Here is a 19756-nt window from a genome sequence, read left to right on the forward strand (position 1 = left end):
CAATAAAAAAACAGTCCTTTAAGCAAAGCTAAATTGATTATATAGTTTTGAGACCTATTGTTGTGTACATTTCAAAGATCCGTACTCTGTGGTACAAAATCACAGATTATAAATATTTAATACACGTTTGGCATCGAGCACTTCGTCATGGTTAACGTCAGCTGTTTCCGTTTCCGATCATAGCCCTTAAAAAAAAAAAAAAAAAGGGTTGACGATCTTGAAATCGTGTTTTCGGAGATCGCAATTTTGGTCCCAAAACGATAAATCGTTCCAAGAGACCAATGTCTGTGAAGTGTTTTTTTTTTTTTTTTTTTTAATCCTTTAAGTGTCCGTCAACCACCTGGATATGCAGCTTCCTTGCGCTTCTCTTCTTCCTGCCCACCGAACCCGTCAAGATTCACAGTGTGCTCGTCACGTCCACCTGTTGAAGGCATCACGTTTACGGGACTCGGGTAGTCTCGCGGATCCCGCTTATTCTTGGTGAGAACCTGAGAGACAGGTCATGATATTCTGTTTCCGATGGGATCTGTTGTTCCTTGAATACTTTCTGGATCCAGGGCCAAGAACAGTATTGACACCACGCTGCGCTCCATCGCTCCATCTCTTGACTTGACCTATTACCCTTAGGATCGTTGTATCGTGTCTGGCTTGCTCCCAGATCCACAAAATGCAATGCCATCTGTTCTACTTGGCCTCGTTGAAGACTGTTGGTCGCAGACACAATTTTCTGACAAGTCTGAAATAGAATTTCTGAGATGAGTAGGCACATTTTGAAAGCTTTTACAGGCGGTTCTCTTCACTACTACAATGACGTGTTTGGAACTAAAATGTGTGTGTTGCTTTTAGAATGAGTTTTATCAGGACTGTCACTGTCTTTGGTTCCAAAAATCAATGGATCTTTTTTTGAAGTTAATCCGTTTCTGGATAACTTTTTGGTCAAGACCATTCCGCTGACCCTCTAAGTCGCAAGGGGCCATCATGTTTTAGATGTTTTCCAATCTCCAACACACCCGATTCAAACAATCAGCTCCTCAGCAAGCTTTGCAGGGGCCTTCTAACAATCCCGATCAATTGAATCAGGTATGTTGCAGGACGCCCGACCTCGAGGACCGGAGATTGACACTTGTGCTCTCAGGTGCTCAGCTTGCCATTGTCTTGTTGGTCATTGGTTTCAAAACGGAGACTGTCTTTGGTGAACCATTTAGAGAGTTTAACCTGCTTTTTGTATTTATTTATTTATTAATTTTTTTATAAAGAGGAAGGACAGGGCTAGGACAAAAGCCAGGGATTCTTCAGCACGCTTGTTCTGTAGCTATGCCCAACATTGCCAAACTGTGCTCCCCACTGAGATGACCCTGGGCATGCGCTCCAGCTGTACAAACACAACCTTATTGCTGAACACACACTCATGTTTAAGCTGAGCCAAATCCAATTATTTAGCGAGCCTTGAGACCCCCCCCCTGCCCCTCCCCTTTCTTTTATATGTATATATAAATATATATTTTATAATATTTCAGTAGCACCTATTCAGCCACCATGTGCAGAACACGAGCTGCTCTGCCAGGCTAAACAAGCCTGACAAATATGCAACACTGTTCTACGTCTTTTTTGTGGTTGGAGCGTTCCAGTTTCTCCCAACATGTTCACTTTGCCTGCTGACTTTTAAAACTCATTCACTGCCAGCGTAGGTAAAATGAATGGACTTTTTGACGTATATACCCGTCAATGGCAGTGAATGAGTTAAAGATGAACTCTGAGGGATTTTTTTTTTTTTTTTTTAAGTTGCCGCATAACCTTCTGGACCAGCTCATTTTTAAAGCTGGCTCCAGAAGTCAGCGCTGTAATTCCTGCAACAAAAAAAAAAGGCTCCTTATTGCCAGCCATCTCACAAAAATGACAGGGAAGTTTGGACGATTAGTCAACGTACTGGCAATCCTTCATTATCACTGTCAACGACGCCGAAGTTACAGACACCTTTTTTGGAATGTCTTTTAACTTAACCTTCTTTAATGTCTTCTTGAAAGCCGGTCCGGCTCGCCCGTGTTTTGTTGGTCGCCTTTCAATGACACGGTCGGAGCTAATTGTACCCTGTGGGAGTCACATTGACCAATTTACGCTGTCACACCATTCGACCGGTGAGAAAAACCCAACCCGTCTGTGACCATGAAGAACAGCATGGATGCATTTGTTAAGTTTAGTGAAAGGCACTAGCTGAGCTGACCTCTGAGCGCGTTATGCAAGGTTTGTTGTTGGCTTTTAATAAAGAAGGCATAAATGTCTTCCCGCTACGGGCATGGCACCATTCCTGCCGAGGTTATGGAGGACAATTTCCACCAAATGATGGTTAGTCAGTGACCGCAGACAGTTTTCCGGAGTTGATGCTGGTTAAAAAAAAAAGTTGGGAAAAACTCAACAGAGCAAACTTCTTGGAGCCCGAGAATCTTCACAGATTGTATTTTCTACTTAATGGTTCTTGCTTTGCAGCGCTGAGGTTTCATTCCCTTCATTGAATGCGGTCGCGATTTGGGCCTCATGCTTGGCTAGTTTTGTTCTTTGTGTATTTCAAGGAAAGCACTTCTTACAGCGTTGTTCTTCTGGGAGGTCTGGCGCGGGTCGCTTGCTCGTGTTTTAAAAGTAAAAAGTGGTCCGTGTTGGGGGAACTGCCACCGGTGATTCTTCAGAGACTCTCGTTGTTAGCGCCGAAATTGATGGAATTAAATAGATTAGACGTGAGCGTGTTCTCATTTGCAGCTTCCGTCAGGGGAACAGAAAAGAAAAATGTTTCTCTCACACGCTGTTCCTGTTACAACTGAGCGATAAGATAAGAGAAAAATTACCGTCTTTGCTCCTAAAATGCCTCATTCAAGGCAACAATTTTTTTTCTCATACGGAATTTTATTAACGTTATCTCACAGGTCAGTATGAACTCATGGAGCAACTCCGACTTAGACTATTTGTGGATGTGCTCTAATATTTTATTCTCGATTCAATTGAAAGTATATTTTAACACAACGTATTCAAGTGTAACACTCAAGCGGTGGACCTCACATGTTGTCATCAATCACTCCGCGAGAGTCACCTTTTAAGCACGCAAGCAAATCCCGAAACCCGTTTGTCCTTGGACGTGCGCAACATTGTGCCACCCAGCTGTCAATCTGAATCCCTCGACGAGGGCGATATGATGAGGCCGGACAGATGTTTCGGGGCTTTGCGTGCGCCAAGTGTGCGGTTACGAATAAGACTCTGAATTCGAAGCGGCTGCTTTTTCTCGTGTCGTTCCGCAACCTCATCCATCCAGCCTTGTCGTTGCTGTGTGGTCTTGTGCTAAATGGCTTCTAACCACACCTTGCTTCATTACCGCTTCGAGCCGGTGATTATGGTTATTCAGCGTAGCCACAAGCAGACTAACAAGTCAATGGCACCTATTCAGGGGAGAACTGCAGCGCGGCAGTTTGGCTCATTTGCCAACATTTGGGTGTGCGAACGCTTGCGACGTCAATGCGACGGACCATCGAAGCACTTTCGCACTTGAATTTATTAACAGCCCATAATTGACGCCACCTTGGGTTAACAATCACTTATCGATGAAGTCTTGGTGGTTCCTTCTGATTTTTCTCTCACATGCGGACCATTCTGGATTGGCGTCTGAGGTTCAGCGCTGACCGCTGTCACATATGAGTGCTGATGCAAAGTTTAGTAAAAGTCTAGTCCCGCAGCTGAAATCACCATGGTCGCTTTGCCAGCCCGGGGAACCTCATTCCAAGGGCTAAACGATTTATCGTTTTGGGACTGAAATCGCAATCTCATACGATGTGATTTTGAGATCGTCAAAGCTGCGTATTTTTTTGAAAGGGCTCACAAAGCATGTGACACTGATTAAAATAAATAAATAAATAAATAAATAAATTTAAAAAAAAAACGTTGCGGTGTCACCAGTAATTTACTTATTTTTTTATGAGTAATTAATTTACTTAGAGTCTAGGCGCCAAGCTAGCTTGCGCCGCTGCAGTTTGGACTTTATATATATATATATGCAAGTCCGTGCACAGCAGCAAGGAGCTGCGTGATGTGGATCGTCTCCTCCGTGGTGACAAATAAACTATCACACTAAAAAGTAGTGTTTTAACCAAGGAGGCGAACGAGGAGTCGCTAAGCGTGCTAATCACTTAAGTGCAATACAGAGTTGGAAAAGGCCCAAAATAAGTGCTCATTGATTATATAAAATATAATATTTGAAATCTACGTAATAGGTATCAAAATTATAGTTTTTTCATTTGAGTTTAGCTAAGGGACAATGATTTTATTAACATATAATCTGACATTTATGTACAAAGATAAAAAAAAGTACCAAAACTCATATATCGACATCGATATGTATCGCAATAATAGGGTGATTGATATCAATAGAAAATGGTATCGACAAATTATCGATCAAAAAAAAAAATACAATGGAGCAGATTCGACCTATCACGGCCCAACTCTTCACAAACTCCCTCCCACTTTGGAATTTTTTTCTAATTCATTTTGAAGGTTAATTAGTTTTCAGCCATATTGCCCAGTCCTAACGGCAAGTAGTTTATAAAAACTTGAGAAAGAACTTACTCCCTCACAAAGCCTCTTGCATTATTGCAGTAATGGCTTTTATTGTTTTTAATGGTATCATGGAATTTTCTGTCATGTTTCTTAATGTTTGTACATTATGAAGAAAATAGCAAATTCAATCGCAATTGTGTGATATCTCTCAGAAAAATCGCAATACAAATTTTTTCCGAAGATCGTTCAGCCCTCCTGGCCCCAGCCTTTGATTTCCGTCGAAACCTCCTTGACTTGTTCAAAACATCGAGTTGCCCATCTATAAATCCAGCAAGTGCAAGTCAACGTTTTATTTCGTTTGAAATTATTCGTAGCATTTCTTGCTCAATATGCAGTCACAGACGCGTTGCACGTTGTTGCATCATCGGCGCGAATTGGCTCCATCTGATTGGGATTTAATTGGATGTTCGTGGCTCAAATCTCCGTAGACTCCCTTCTCTCTGCCCTGCTTCATTCAAACAAATAACATTTCTTAGCGCTGCTTGGCGGGAGGCTAAATGATGGATTAGTTCATCTGCGTTTGGACCCAAGGACAGAGGAGATCTCGGCAGACGAGTGAAAAGATGGATGATTTGGGGGAAACAAACTCAGGATTGTCCACCCTCGCTTGCTTGAGTTTCACATCCTTACATAATCTCCCGCCTGTGTTACATGCTGCGATCCACTAAATTCAGGGCCAAAGCCATCAATCACGAGCGGAGTGAGTAGTAACGAAAACTAGTGGCTTTTTTTTTTTCCATATTTAAGTGGGTGTGATGGAGGATGCATTTTGCGTGGATGTCATAGCAAACGTCCAACTGAAGCCTTCCAGCTGCCTCTTTATGAAGCGCTCGAGAACATCAACAAAGAAACGCAATCAGCATTTGTGAATTTACCTCTTTAATAACCGTGGAACATTGGCTTAGCGGCTCTTGAGTTTTGCTCCCGCTGTTGCGTGGATGTTCTTTCAGGAAATAACAAGCGGCGGTGCCTTCACTGACATCACCGTGGGAACCAATGCGGGCCTGTCACGACTTCCTGCCGCTGATATGCACTTTAAACACCAAAGGGCCAAAGGTGTCAATTTCCTCTGCGACACATGAAAGCCGACCGAACCCTTCCAGTGTCCGCTGAAGCTACGCAAGTTTTTTTGGGGGGTTTTTTGCTTCCCGATTGGGCGGTTGCTAACTCCGCTGTTGTTTTGCGAGCTGTCAAAGCGCTCTTTTGAGGGCCTCATTAAAAACCTCGACATTAAATGTAAAACCAGCTATTACCGAGTGGGACAACCGCAGTGTCTGGTGCAGAGATTAATGTACGTGGTAAATCTATGCTGGTCATGTGACCATTTTCCCTGGCTCTGTAATGTCTTCTAAAGGCCTCGGCTGGTGGATTTCACAGGTTTTTGTGTTTGTATTGTCCCACCACATTATCAGCTCGTAGAAGACGCGCAAATGGTCGACTTGGTGGGCTCAATCTCGAAGGAGTTCTGCGATTTTTCCAGTGGTGAGCGGTCAAGGCATTCGAGGCGTTCATTGCTGGCCTAACATAACCAGAAATCAAGAAATTATGATCATTGTTATAATAATAGATAATAATGATTATTGTTATTCACATTCAGGTCCTATTACATCTCAGTGTTTTATTTTTAACTGAGATATTTTATCCAATCAGAATTCAGCTAGCTTGTGTTGCCAGGCAGCTTTCAAAGTACGCCTTCAGAATGAACCGCGCGGGCGTCCGTGCTGTGCGATCGAACGGGCTCTTAGAGTTGATAGGCAGTCGCGAGAGCCGATCACATCACGAGCTGGTGACAGTAAGGCCTTCTCGCAGGCCTCACGTTCAAAGTTGGATTGCGTCCCGTGACTCGATACTCGAAGGCAGCGCTATGCAGAATTGACAAATCCACACCAGACATTCTTACTCGGCGACCGTTTGAAAATCTAAAATTTTCAAAAAAAGCTCTCTCATGTGAAGCGAGGTTGTTCGTAAATGTGTCTGTATAGTATCTCTCGTGGTTTCATAAATCATGTTAAGAGGGAGATTTATTCAAGTCGGACTTCACTGAAGCCCTTTGTGCGAAATGCACAACCCGCCACTTTTTCTTACGTTCCACTCTTTGGTGAAATGTTCACATTGCAGTCACTTTTAGTCAGGTGATGAACCGTGATTTATAGCGAGGCGAGGACACAGCCGGTATGAACATTATAGAATTCGCTCCCTGTTTGTATTCCAGGCCGATAGTGTGCGGTCCCAAACGGCAGCAGATAGTTGAAGAAAAATGGCTGCCGACAACCATCATAAAAAATGATGGATGCTATAACATTCGTAAGATGAGTTATCCAGTTCCCTTTTACGCCTCGCACACAAAACATTTACGCTTAATATGCGTTATTAGGCCTGTGTGAGGCTACAGCTGCTTCCTCGTTGTCTGGGCCGTCATTCGCGTTCATCCGAAAGGTGCTCAGGTTGAAGAATGAATCGTCACGGTCATTCTCAAGCAAAGTCGGACGCGGCGAACGGCCTTTCATAAAGAATCCGCGACGGGCGGACAGATGACGCTCGAGAGACGAAGAAGCTGAAAGCAATCGGGCAGATGGGCTTCGAGGCATTCAAAGAGGGGTTTTGAAGAAGATTTGTAAGATAATTAAACAATCCATCAGGAAGCGGAGAACGTGATGAAAGTGCTACTTTGCTTTCTCGGGTCTCCTGTGTGAAAAAGGGGAAAATTGTAACCTTTAATACTCTTATCGGTCGCAAAATTATCGAGTAGTCACGAGGAAGTCCAAGCGCTTCTTAATCCCAGGATTTCACCATTTTAAGTGTGGGGGGGGGGCTCAGATTTGGACAATGTCTGGATATCCAAAACTCCTCTGATACAAGAGAAAATGTTCCTTTTATTTCCTCTGACTAGATTAGCGGCGAGGGAGAGGAAAAGAAGGCCGCAACGTTTCCTCTTCCAAGATGTGTTAAGTAAATGCTTGCATAAATCCCTCCAACGTGGATTAGCAAAAAATATCTTTCCCGGTTTCTTTCAGACAGGAGCCAGTCTTAAAAATAAAAAAGGCCTGTCCTTATTTAAATGTTGGATGTGAACTTAATCAAAGGCAGACCTGCCTGGAACACAAATCCAGATTTTTAGTCTTTGCTAGCATGGTCAAAGTCGCTCGCTTTTTTTTTTTTTTTTCCTAGAAGCTGGCATAATGTCAATGACATAACAGCAGCAGTTGATTCATGCAAACATTTTTCACTTTGTCTCCGCTTCCCTGCACGAGACTTTGAAATAATCGAACTGGTCTGAGAGGTTAACGAGTCGTTGACCTGGTTGCATTTCGGCTCATGTGGAGATCTGCTGGCGCAAAGGCAGTTTGCTTAACCTCTGCGAGCTCATTTGATCTCGCTGGAGCTATGATGTCATACGCCACCGCAGTCGGTTCTCGGACTGGTGGCGTCGCGGGGGGGTTTTGTTTAAGTTTGAACTGTCGGCGTCGGAGGGCAGGGACGTCACGCTTCGCTGCAAAGCAGCACGTCCTGGCTGAGGTGTCGTGTTGCGTCCATGTTTTGATAAAGTTTTGACATGTAGGCCTTTTGTGTTGCCATATTAAGTCCATTAAATGTGCATTGATATGTTGTGCGGGGGTCTTGAAGCCACTTGAGACCACTTGAGAAACATGCACGCTGTTGAGCCATGTTACTCGCTTTTCTCAAATGTATGAAGTGAATTTTTGTGGTTTTCATATCTGACTGGCGGGCCGCCAACGTAAAGTCATTTTGCTGGGGGCTAAGGGGGGGGAATGAGCATTCAGGTTTATACATACTCCCTAACCCAGAGACCAAATTTGGTCCAACCTACTTAGGGGAACAAGTTTTTCTCAAAGCAGGCCTGACTGATGCAATTTTTGTAGCACTGTGGAACCTCTTCAAGTCGAACAAAATGTGCTGACAGGCAGTGGTGCCCAACCACCGGGCCGCGGCGGTGCTCATAGATGAAAGAAAAGAAAACTTGCAGTACTTCTGGTTTGTTTATTGTTTAGGGCTAAAAAAAATATCTCATTTTGAAAAGTGACAGGCTTCTTCTCTCTGTTCCATCTTTCTATGATGGACTTGTGACTATTGGATCATCTTTGACCTGTGATCCGTACGGATCAAGCACCACGGTTCGGGCGGGGCGCGATCCACCGAATGGCTGGTGAAAATAAAAGTGTGTGCGATCACATGAAGGCATCATGATGAACCCGCAATCACTATAATTGCAGAAAAAGAAGTTGAAACCCAACATGGATCACGTAAGTCGCATTTACGGGAGTATTTTAGGGTGAAACGAGTCCTCAAATTAATGACAAAGGATTTTTTTATCTGTCTCTTGTCTTGACACCGTCATTTCAGACGGACACGTCAAATAGGCTGCAAACATACTCAACGAACGCGCCGCCGCCGCAATGGCTAACTTCAAAATAAAGTTGCCAAATAATCCATTGAGTCATTGAAGACAATGCAGTAGCCTTAGCTCACTTTTACTTTGAAATTAGTCCCCGTGGTGGCGTAACGGCTGACTTGACTTTCGTTTTCGAGCTTTCGGCTATCTTTCTGGCAGCTTTAATTGACATGACGTCGTTGCCACCAACATCAACGCTACGCCATCCCGAAATCATATTCAGTCGCCAAATTAGGGCGCTCACAAACCGTAAGTTAATTACGCTGTCATTGTATGACACGACACAAATCTCCGCCGTTAGTGGCTACTACTGGCTAGCAGCTAGCTGTTAGCATTAGCAACAAGTTCTAATAATTGAAAGCAATCACAGTTTTAGTGAGGTTTATACACGTAAGATGTGGTTTCACACAAATATTTTCCTTTTTATTTTGTTTCATTAACGAAAATGTTTTTGTTTTGTTTTTTTCAGCATTAGTTATTTTGTCAGTTTTATTTAACTATAATAACCTTGCTCTCGGTTGATTTTAAATCATTCTTTGCACAACTGAAGTTGTAAATTTATCGGTGTGAATTCCGTTCTTTTTTTATGCATAAAGTCCTTTCTTGATGCAAGCCAATGACAAGGCATACATTCACACCTGCGGACAGTTGAGTCGTCAGTGAACCGAACGTATTTTTCTGGAATGTGACGTGAGAAGCGAAAATCCATTTGAGCATGCAAAGTGGGTATGCTAAACACTCCTTCGCCATAGTGTTGTGTGTTTTATCGTCACAAGCAAAACTGGACTGAGTGTCTCACAGTAGATGCGACTTCAGTCATCCAGAATCCCCGGCCCGCGTCGCCACTAAGTAACTCCAACTTGGCAAACGTTGCTCACCCGTGTCATTGCCGGGTGTTTACGAGCCACGAAGAGCAGCTGCGGGCCCCCTGATCTGTGATTCCTTGAGAATGCGGATCCCGCTGCGTTGCTAATGGGCCCTGTCCAACATTCCTCCCGCTTGTCCCCGCCACACGAGACGGGATACTTGCTTATGTCCGATGACATCACATCCTTCCCACATGTCGTCTGTCAAGAAGGACTTAAAATATGATTGCAAGCAAAAACAAAGTTTTCCTACTTTCTAAATGATTCACCTGCATTGTGAAATAGCTCATTCCAATATTTTTGCAGTGCTTGGATTCGCATAGATTTTTGCATCGTGTTGCTCGTTTTTCTAGTGAGCTGGAGGACAGTGGTGATGGAATCTCTTTTTTCCAGATTGTTGTGTGGGCCAACAACGGAGATGCAGTGTTCATCCGAGAGTTCACCCTAATTCGTCGAGACCCCTTCTCAGAGGAGCCTCTCCACGACGCCGGCCAAAAACCTGAGGATCCGGTAAGCGATTTTTAATTCCATGTCAGGACATTTGTACTATGAGCAACAGTGCAACGTTTTTTTTTATTTTTTATTAAATCATTACTACGCTGGTTAGTGTGACCTGCTTCGTGAGCATGGGGCACAAGAGCCCTTATAAAAAAAATAATAATAATCAACGTAACTTTGACGATCTCAAAATCGAGTTAAGACCGCGATTTCGCTCCCAAAACGATAAATCGGTTCGTCCTCAATAATTCCTATGCAAATCAATTTCTATTTTGTATTGAAGCAACAAAGTGCCAATAAACCAAATGTGTTTACGCACGGGAGGATTCCGCTTGCTAATTATGTGAATGTCGGTTGTGTTGTGGTTGGTTTAATCGCCTTTCCACCGTATCAGAAGGATGCTTCCAAATCCTGATATGATGTGTCCATTACGGCGCGACCTCCCTTGCGTCTCCATCGCCACCTACTGGGCCGGCGTGTATAGTTCCGTTTTTCTTAATTTTTTTGGAACGTCTGTGTGTAAGTTGTCGTCCGCACGTAATAATATCTAAATAATAAATAAATAAAGGACTTAATATTCCGTGAAAGATGCATATCCGAGCAAAAACTTTGAGTGCTTGGAGGCCAACTCCAGGCAAAGCGTATTTGCGATGTCACCAAAGACTTCTTGGACCGTGTGTGTCATGCTCACACGTTGTAAGACCAGGAGGCCGCAGACTCCCTGGAGCCATATTTGTGATTTCTTTCACCACTCACTTGGTCTCGGACTCCATGTTCCATGTTGGATCTTGGTTCAATATTGAGCTTGATTCGCAGCCAACATAAACGCGGCTTAATTAGCGAGCGCTCCGGGAGGCCGATCGTGGCCTCCGATGAGTATTGGCTTTGACTTCTGTGAGGATGCCAGAGTCGCTCGGTGCGCATTTAAGCCGACCTCGCCTGCACCCTTCACCTCGTTCGTCCCTCGGGAGGGGCGCAACACATTTGCCAGGGTGTCGGCCGCATTCCAATATACTTCGGCGGATTCAGCCGTGAATGAGCATAAAACATATCAGCATTCATAGACAAAAATTCAAAGTTCATCAGGGGTCTGATGACTGAAGTATTGTCTGACTTGAACGAGTCAGGGGATTATGAGATAATTCCATTTTTTTTCCACTCGGGGCAATTTTCCCAGACGATTTGCTCCCGTTCTTCAAGTTCCAAACCAGTCAAATAAATGCCGTTGCAGGTGAACTCATTCAAAGGGCCTGTTTGTGGGATTTGAGACGTGGGAGAGGAAAACCGTCGGTGATAGAACAAAAGAGCAGCGAGGTGGTGACAGGACAAACCGGGTGGATTTCTTTGCAGCCAGCTACCGTCTAGACGGCAAATGCGTTCATCCTGGAGCTAGGCGACTTTGAAGTGACTTTCTGAAAAGTGATCTCTCAGTTATTGTGGGTTTGTTTGGACTCCTATTTGTTTGACAAATGAGGCTCGGTTTCACACCAGTGCGGACCGAGCTGCAGGGAGGCTCCGTCATGGATGTGCATCAACTCACAAGTTTAACTACAATAAAAGCAAGAAGCCATCCAGAACAATCCAGTAACAAATCATAACTTCAAAGTTGCTCCTGAAGCGGAAAGAGTCTTGAGTTTTTTAGTTTTTTTAAAATTTTTAATCCAATGCAAGGCGTTGTGGTTGAGCATGTGTGGCAAATGGCAACTCGGTCTTCAGCTGTGTTTAGTCTCAACATCAGTATTTTTTTCAAACTGTAATTTTTAGTTTTAATATCACCAATCATCACCAGGTGGCAGACATATCTTTGTCGCAGGGTCGTCTACAACGTGAGTAGGCCTAATATTTTTTTGCAGATGCAGGACAAAAGTGGTACCTCAATAATGTAAAAAAATTGGGCATGTTAATTTTTGTGAAAAAAATGAATTTTTGCACTCAATGTTCTTCTCTTGTTCAGCAGTTTTGTGCCAACCTTGAATAGTAATTTTTACACAAGAGCCGTTTGCACTGGAAAATTAATGACAGTTTCGGCTTATTTTAATGTTTGATTCCAACACTGTGTTGTTGGGGTTGGATTGTGTATCTGTTATACCTCCAATGACAAATATCTGATCAATATTGCCCGTGTGCACATATTTTATCCGATTGTTGAGAATGTTTAGCTGGGGCTTTTTCTCTCATTGTGCGCCCTGCCCACTGGGTTTGAACTTTGTCTTGGTATACACGCACCAACACATACAAACAGTCATGCTTCTGACCATAAATAACACTTCATCCATCCATCCGTCCAATTTCCATACTGCTTATCCTGCTGGTAGCTCACAGGTGAGTTGAAGCCAATCCCAGCTGACTTTGGGCGAGAATAAATCAAACTCCAATGTTGATATGTTTGCAACAAATGACAAAGATTATTTGCAAAGTCAGAAATGATGCCATTAAAAGCACGGAATGGTTCTTTAGGGAATGAGCCCATATTTGCCTTCCTGCTATGTTTGCTTTGACTAACCCGTGTATATTTACAAGATGCTGTTTGGACAGAAGCTCCCGAGCAATGAATGTGGTGTCAAGCCACGTGGCGTTGGCTCATTGAAGCGTTCTGTCATCCCTCCATGTGTTTGTTCCGTCAACATACGCTCTCAGTAAATCTCTGGCAACCCATGTGACCACCCCCCAGCCTGGTGTAGTCTTACACTATTGCACTGTGGGTACTGGAGTTATGCTCTTGAGGTACAAGGCCTCACCACATAACAAATGCGGGTTGGTGTGCAGCCAATAGTTGGCCAGCTACTAGTTTTGTGCATTTTTTTTTTTTATCAGAGTTTTCCCACACGTCAGCCATATTTTGTCCTTAATGTTGAAGTCACTGGTGTGAAAAGTTGGGAACCCAAACCAGATTATAAGGACTATAAACACACCCGTATATAAGCCGTAGCAACTCCTTCTAAAAAAACAAAAACAAACAAAAAAAACGATATACTAGCCTCACCAGGCAAAACGCCGCAGTTTTCTATGTTGAAAAACATTAGTTGTTGACTGCATGTACAGAACAATTTTGTGGTGTAAATGCACATAACGGTACATAAACAGATTGTTAAAATTTTAACACGGCAACAACTTTGCGAATTAAAACAGAACACACCCAAGAAAAAAAATAGAGATTTATTGAGCGTATTTTCTGAACTATAGAGCGCCCCTAGTGGCGAAAGAAAAATCCACAGAAAAGCCGCACTGTCGTATTAGCCGCATGGTTCAAAAGCTAGGGAAAAAGTTGCGGTTTATAGTCCGGAAAATACGGTAGCCTTTTTCCATCGAAGCTGTTTCGTCCTCCTTGGTGGCTCGTTGGCGTAATCCAGGGGTGGGCAAACTTTTTGATTGGCGGGCCACAATGGGTTCTAAAATTTGACGGAGGGGCCGGACCAGGAGCAGATGGATGGCGTGTTTTGGTCACCTCACCTCATCGGAGAAAAAAAATACGTTTAATTTGAAATGAAAGTGAACAAAAGCATTACAACAATATATATGTCTTTGAAAAACCACAGTATTTAGAAAATAAAACAATAACAAAGTTTATTCATTACATTTTTTTTTCAAGTTCGGCAGGCCGTATTAAAACGTTTAACGGGCCACATGTTTGCCCACACCATATCACCCATCCTTCTCGCACTCCTTCCCCTCCCACACACAATATCTGCACCTCTTCACCACGTCAAGTCACGCGCACATTTCCCGGGTCAAGTGATTCGTATGTAATTGTTTCCATATCAGGTGGCCCTGATGTTTATACTCCACAATGTACCGCCTGCATTTCCATAAACATGCTTGTACAACCGGGGAACGAAAAAGTCTCATCCAAGGATTCTTGGATGTCCTTGGCTGTGCCTTGGCACTGCACACTCCAGTGGACTCCAAAAGGAGCCGATTGTTCCTCTTCCGCCTCTCCCCGTTCAGCGTCCTGGGATGGTAAACATGTTGTCTTTGAAGGGAATTCCCCAAACACCTCGCCTGCTCTTGGCCGTAAGCGCTGTTTAAAAAAAAAATAAAAATAGTTCCAAGCCCGCCTATTAGCTGTTTATTATCTATCACTGTGTGGCACTTTGATAAACGTGAAGAAGCACAGAAACAGTGCGGTGGGAGCTTCTGCATGAGTCGCTCATTGCAAGCACTTGGCTCAGACAACCCGCGGTAATTTCCAGCGTAAGCAACAGTGTTATCCCGGCTGTAATTACCTGCCGTTGAAAGATCCGCCGCCACCCATGCGGAGCGGCGTTTAGGTTAACCACTGGGCAACATGCAACTCTAAACGAATCCATCTCTTTAATGTGGGCTCTAATGGCTCGAGTGGATAGGATCGAGAATTAAGTGTTTTTAAAGCCCGGAAAGATGTGTCATGTTGTACTTGCTGTTAAAAAAAAAAAAAAGTCTCTTGATAACTAACAGTTGCCATCAGAGGAAATAGTTTATACTATAATTCTTTTTAAGCAACAATTCTGAATGCGACTCTGCCCGGCCACAAATACCATATTCTCTGAACCATAAGGCGCACCTGTATATAAGCCGCAGCTATTTTTGAAAAAAAAAAAAAAAAAAAAAAAACGATATACAAGCCGCGGTTTTCTATGTTGAAAAAAAATTTGTTGTTTACTGCATGTACAGAAGAATTTTGGATTGTGAAGGCACATAAAGGGACATAAACAGATTGTTAAAAAAATGCCTTTTAACACGGCAACAACTTTGCTCATTAAAACAGAACAGACCCAAGAGAAAGAAAAAAAAAAATCGAGATTTATTTAGCGTATTTTCTGAACTATAGAGCGCCCCTAGTGGTGAAAGAAAAATCCACAGAAAAGCCACACTGTTGTATTAGCCGCATGGTTCAAAAGCTGGGAAAAAAGTAGCGGCTTATATTCCGGAAAATACGGTAGTCATGTGACCAGGATCATGACATTTCATTTGTGAAGCGAATGCTGCTGCTTCATTTAGCCGTTAACTTTGGCACGCACATGGTTGCGTGCAGCTAACATATTGACAGAAGGTTCTGGTCTTCGCAGTGAGCATGCTAGTGTCCCTGTTGTGCATTTCGAGAGTCCATCTCTTCCAGTCGCAAAAAAAAAAAAAAAAAGCAAATGCACATTTTTTAATATGCCGAAGCTCGCCGAGAAAATGTTCACAAAACACAAAATTGGAACGATAACCTTGACGCACTTGCCGAGCTGAAAAGTAAACAGCGCTTGGAACGCGTGGCACACGCGGTCTAAATATTTATAGAACCCTGAGATAAGCCTTTGACTTCAATGAAGAATAATTTAAGCCTCTTTGTGTTGATGGTTTGTGTATTTTATCTTTCATTTGATGAAAAGTGGCCAGCGATGTCGACTTAACTTCTGTGGATCAAACATTAGGAGAAAATGTGACGTGAGTCCCTTTAAAAATTGTCACTTTTATAATATGTATAAATGTGAAAATGAGGAATAAAATTCACCCCCTTAAAAGACTCTGTAGTGATTTAAGTTTTATTTTTGTGATGATATTTATGACAAATTGGCACGCCCCCTTTTGGAGATCGGCTCATTTATTTACGGTTTCGGCACCTAACCTCACAGCAGGGAGGCAGGCGACAAAACTAGCTTCTTTCCGTCCAGGCCTGCGACTTTGCGTTGCCACTGTTTCCACTCATGCAGTCGAGGACGTTCGCATCCGCCACCGCGTGTCACCAATTCATGAAGCTGGGGTACTTGAAAATTGAGAACGAACCAGATGACTTTCCTAAATCAGCTCTGAACGAGAATGAAGTGGATGAAAGGAACATACTTAACAGGAAAAAAAGTGTGACAAGGTTCATTCAAAAGTTCTAAATAGGCAAAAGCTGTGAAGACGACTGTCGTCTCGAATCTCTTCGAGTTCATCGAACCTGATTAAGCGGGAACGAAGGTGAAGGGTCTCGTCTAAAGATGGATGCGAGATGTATCGGGGTGTGTTTCCAGAAGATGTCAAAGGGGAGAAAATGATTTCTTCTTGAGGGAATATTCATCCTGTTGCAACATGTGTTTTCCCAACTTTCCAGCGATTAGTTGCATCCCCAAATCGCAATGTGAGGCGACGCGGCGGAGCACTGAGGCCTCCAAATTTATTGGCGATTGCGCACAATGAGGGTCTCTGCCTTGAAAACTTTGTGACGCCTGTGATTTATGATTATGAAATGGAAATATATCTGATCGGGTTCTCAGACATCAATCAATTGATCCGCGTGATTGTGCCAAAATCAGGCCCCTCCCGCCCCCTTTCACATTCTTTGCAATAATTGCGATAAGGGAGGGTTTGTTTGGACTGTAAATTGTTGGGCAATTATTTGTGGCGCCTGGGGTTTTCCAGGTTGGACCACAATGAAACCGACAGCATTCCTCAGCAAATTCTCAGTGACCTCACTTGGGATAATGACGGTGTGGCGGGGGTGTTTGGGGGTGAAGGGCAGCCCCGCCCCTTCCGAATGGAGCGACATGGAGATGGCTCATACAGAAGTCTCCGAGTTGGAGTGAATTGCCTGGCGTGACAAAGTTATGGACTGGCGATTGGTGGTACTTTGGAGGGTAGTTTGTTGTAGTTTCTAATCCCTGCCACTAGGTGCCACTGTCGAGCTGAATGCTGCGGCACGATGGAGGCGGTGAACAGTAAGACGCAGAATAGCCTTTAAGTTAAAAAGAAGTCGTACTTCTTCCCTTGTTTTGCTTTCCTTGCCGCCTCTCGGTGTTTCGTGGCCGAGCAGCCACTAAAGCTCTCGCCACGGTAACGTATGTAGACGGCTGAGCTCGGTTCTGCTGTCAGATGTCAGCCCAAGTGCGAAATGCTGATTAACTAGTCAGATGACGCAAAAACAAGTGCAGGAGCGACTAAGGTCCAAACATTTTTCTTCCATTTTGACGTGTTTTGTTCGGATTTGAACTTTGCTGGTCTCCACAAAAGAGGCGGAGTCATTGTTTGATCCATGCCTTGTTGAAAACTTAATTGCACGTATATCAAAAGAATCTCTGTGAATTTATGGGTTTTTCTCAGGAGATTTGGCACTTGTGGTTTCCTTCTATTTTTTTTTTCTTTTCTCCTTTAATCGTAGCCGTATTTATAGGTCAGCCGCAGGTCACGACGAGGAACTGAAGTGCCTTCTCTTGCTTCTTGTTATTGCATTATTATCTAACCGAGGGGAAAATGTCAGCAGAGGACGCTCCAAAGGGTTGAAGCCTAACTTTGACCACCTTTATCACGTTACTATCGCTTTCTGTGGATGTTCCCGAGCCAAAGACAACACATAATACATTCCCAACAATGAGAACCACATGTTACCGAAGCGACTCCATTTTCAGGTTGAAAACCGAAACCGTGGCTCGACGGAGCCTTTCCAGAAGATCAGACGTCTCTTTTTGGTGGTCATAACAACTTGGAGTGTGAATGCTCAGCACTCTCATCAGGTAAAATAAGCTGCTGAGGCAAACCAGGTGCCTCAGTGCTCACAGTTGGATGGTTGCGGGTCTGTTTCGTGTTGTTGAGGCCTCTGGATGCAGTCACTTGGTCTGTACCCTCATACGACTGACACAGTCGTTCACTGAAGGCCTAGGTGGGAAATGCACTGAAAAAAATATAGTACAAATAAAGTACGTACTGCTGCGGCGCAAGCTAACTTGGCGCCTAGCAAGGCTGGGCACTTGACCCTTTTTTGCCGGTCAGTCCTCCGCCCTCTGGCTAGCCTTCCAGCCTCGACCGCCCGACCTTATTCATAAAAATTGTCGGCCCCCGAACACAGAGGCCTTCAACCAACTACACTTTGACGATCTCAAAATCGCGTTTTCTGAGATCGCGATTTCCATCCCAAAACGATAAATTGTTCAGCCCCATCTTCTCGTGCATGGAAATATTTAAAAAAAAAAAAAGGCTACTTTGGAGTTTAGTATTTAACCTCATGGGGTTATACATCGTATCCATCGAAAGACTTTGCAAGGGGATAAAAATGTCAGGTTGTGTCTTGGACACCGCACACGGAGCCGCTTGGTCTTCTGTTCACTTTCAAGATATTTTTACCAACTCTGTCGCAACATTCATCAGTGTCAGGCATGGAAAGAAACAAGCGCTTCGGTTGGATTTATAGTATCATCTTGTTTTTTTTTTTTAACCACATGGCTTCATCTGGGTTTGATTGAGATTTAGCATTTAGCAGATGCGGTGACCAAATTGGGATTTTGGCCCATTTCTTCCAGTGCACTGACGAAGAACAGTTTAGCTGAGTCCATATTTGCAGTTTTATGTCCCTGCTTCGGTGTCAAGGAGGTCAAGTGTTGCACAGACTCGGTTGGCTGAAGTGTCCTGTCCATCAAAGCTCTCCTAGATGTGCCGTAAAACATCAAGAAACACAAATTTATGTGTTGGTCGCAGGAGGAGGAAGCCCATTTTGAGCTTTTACCCCCGATGGCTTTCTACCAACATCTTACATTGGAGAACTTTTCAAAACCTGCAAAGTATATTCCAGTCACCTTGCGCTAATCGTCAAATATATGCATGGTAGCTTGAATTTCTTTTACATTTTTTTTTTTTTAATGAGACTTACATCAAAGTGTAGAAAAGTACAGTTTTCACTCACCTTACATCTGCCCTAACTTGGTCTGGCGCTGGGGAATTACATCTCTATTCCGACCATCGGGTTGGACAAGTACTGGGAAATGTGGTGGCTATTCAACTGCAGGTCGTTAAAAAAAAAAAAAAATCTAACCTGGTAAAACATTTTAAGGCAGTCGCCCAGAAAGCTGTTTTAACAATAACTTTGATGTAAATCATGCCTGGAGCACAAAGAACGACAGAAGTGTACTCCGCTCACTCTTTTGATTTCAGCAATATTGGGGGTGGTCCCGGGCAAGCACTGAAGCAGGTGATCTGGGGTTGCCGTGGCAACAACCAAATCTCTTGATCACTTGACCCATTTCTGATTCAAATACGTTTTAAGATTTTATTGTTGTTTTTGCATTTTTGGGGTGTACATCGAATTCCCCAAGTCCTGCGTGTGATAGCGATACACATTTTTCATCTTCACAAGTTGTCGTTTGAAGCCAAGACACCTCCCGCAATGTTGTGGTCGACGACCATTTCCAGTGGGTTGTCAATCAAGCGCGTTCATTTCCTCCTCTGGCAGCGATAGTTGTCAAGCAACTGCCGCGGTTTATTTTCTGTACTTTTGCACTTGCAAAAAAAAAATGAGAAGGATTCCTTCTGAAAGCAAACTTCAGGGTTATGTATTAAGAGGGGGGGGGGTGGCAAGGCTTGTGGAAAAGCCCCCTCCCCTCGCCGTTGCCGTGGGGTCAAGTGGATGTCCATTTGTGGTGCGGTGGCCATGTTTTGTCCAACGCATCAGGCGCAA

The 19756-nt window shown here is 43.6% G+C and overlaps 1 protein-coding gene across 4 annotated transcripts in view; it reads left to right on the top strand.

Annotated features, from left to right (window-relative positions):
- Positions 1-19756, top strand: part of adamtsl3 (ADAMTS like 3) — a 51915-nt gene that overhangs the window by 10889 nt on the left and 21270 nt on the right. For all 4 annotated transcript variants that reach the window (XM_088294659.1, XM_088294661.1, XM_088294662.1 and 1 more), the window contains exon 2: positions 10264-10380. In XM_088294659.1, coding sequence (XP_088150785.1) covers positions 10264-10380 — 117 coding nt within the window. The remainder of the gene's footprint in view (positions 1-10263; positions 10381-19756) is intronic.

This window comes from Idiotropiscis lumnitzeri, chromosome 4 (assembly GCF_059441095.1).
Source record: "Idiotropiscis lumnitzeri isolate Australia: NSW breed Sydney's pygmy pipehorse chromosome 4, RoL_Ilum_1.0, whole genome shotgun sequence".
NCBI lineage: Eukaryota > Metazoa > Chordata > Actinopteri > Syngnathiformes > Syngnathidae > Idiotropiscis > Idiotropiscis lumnitzeri.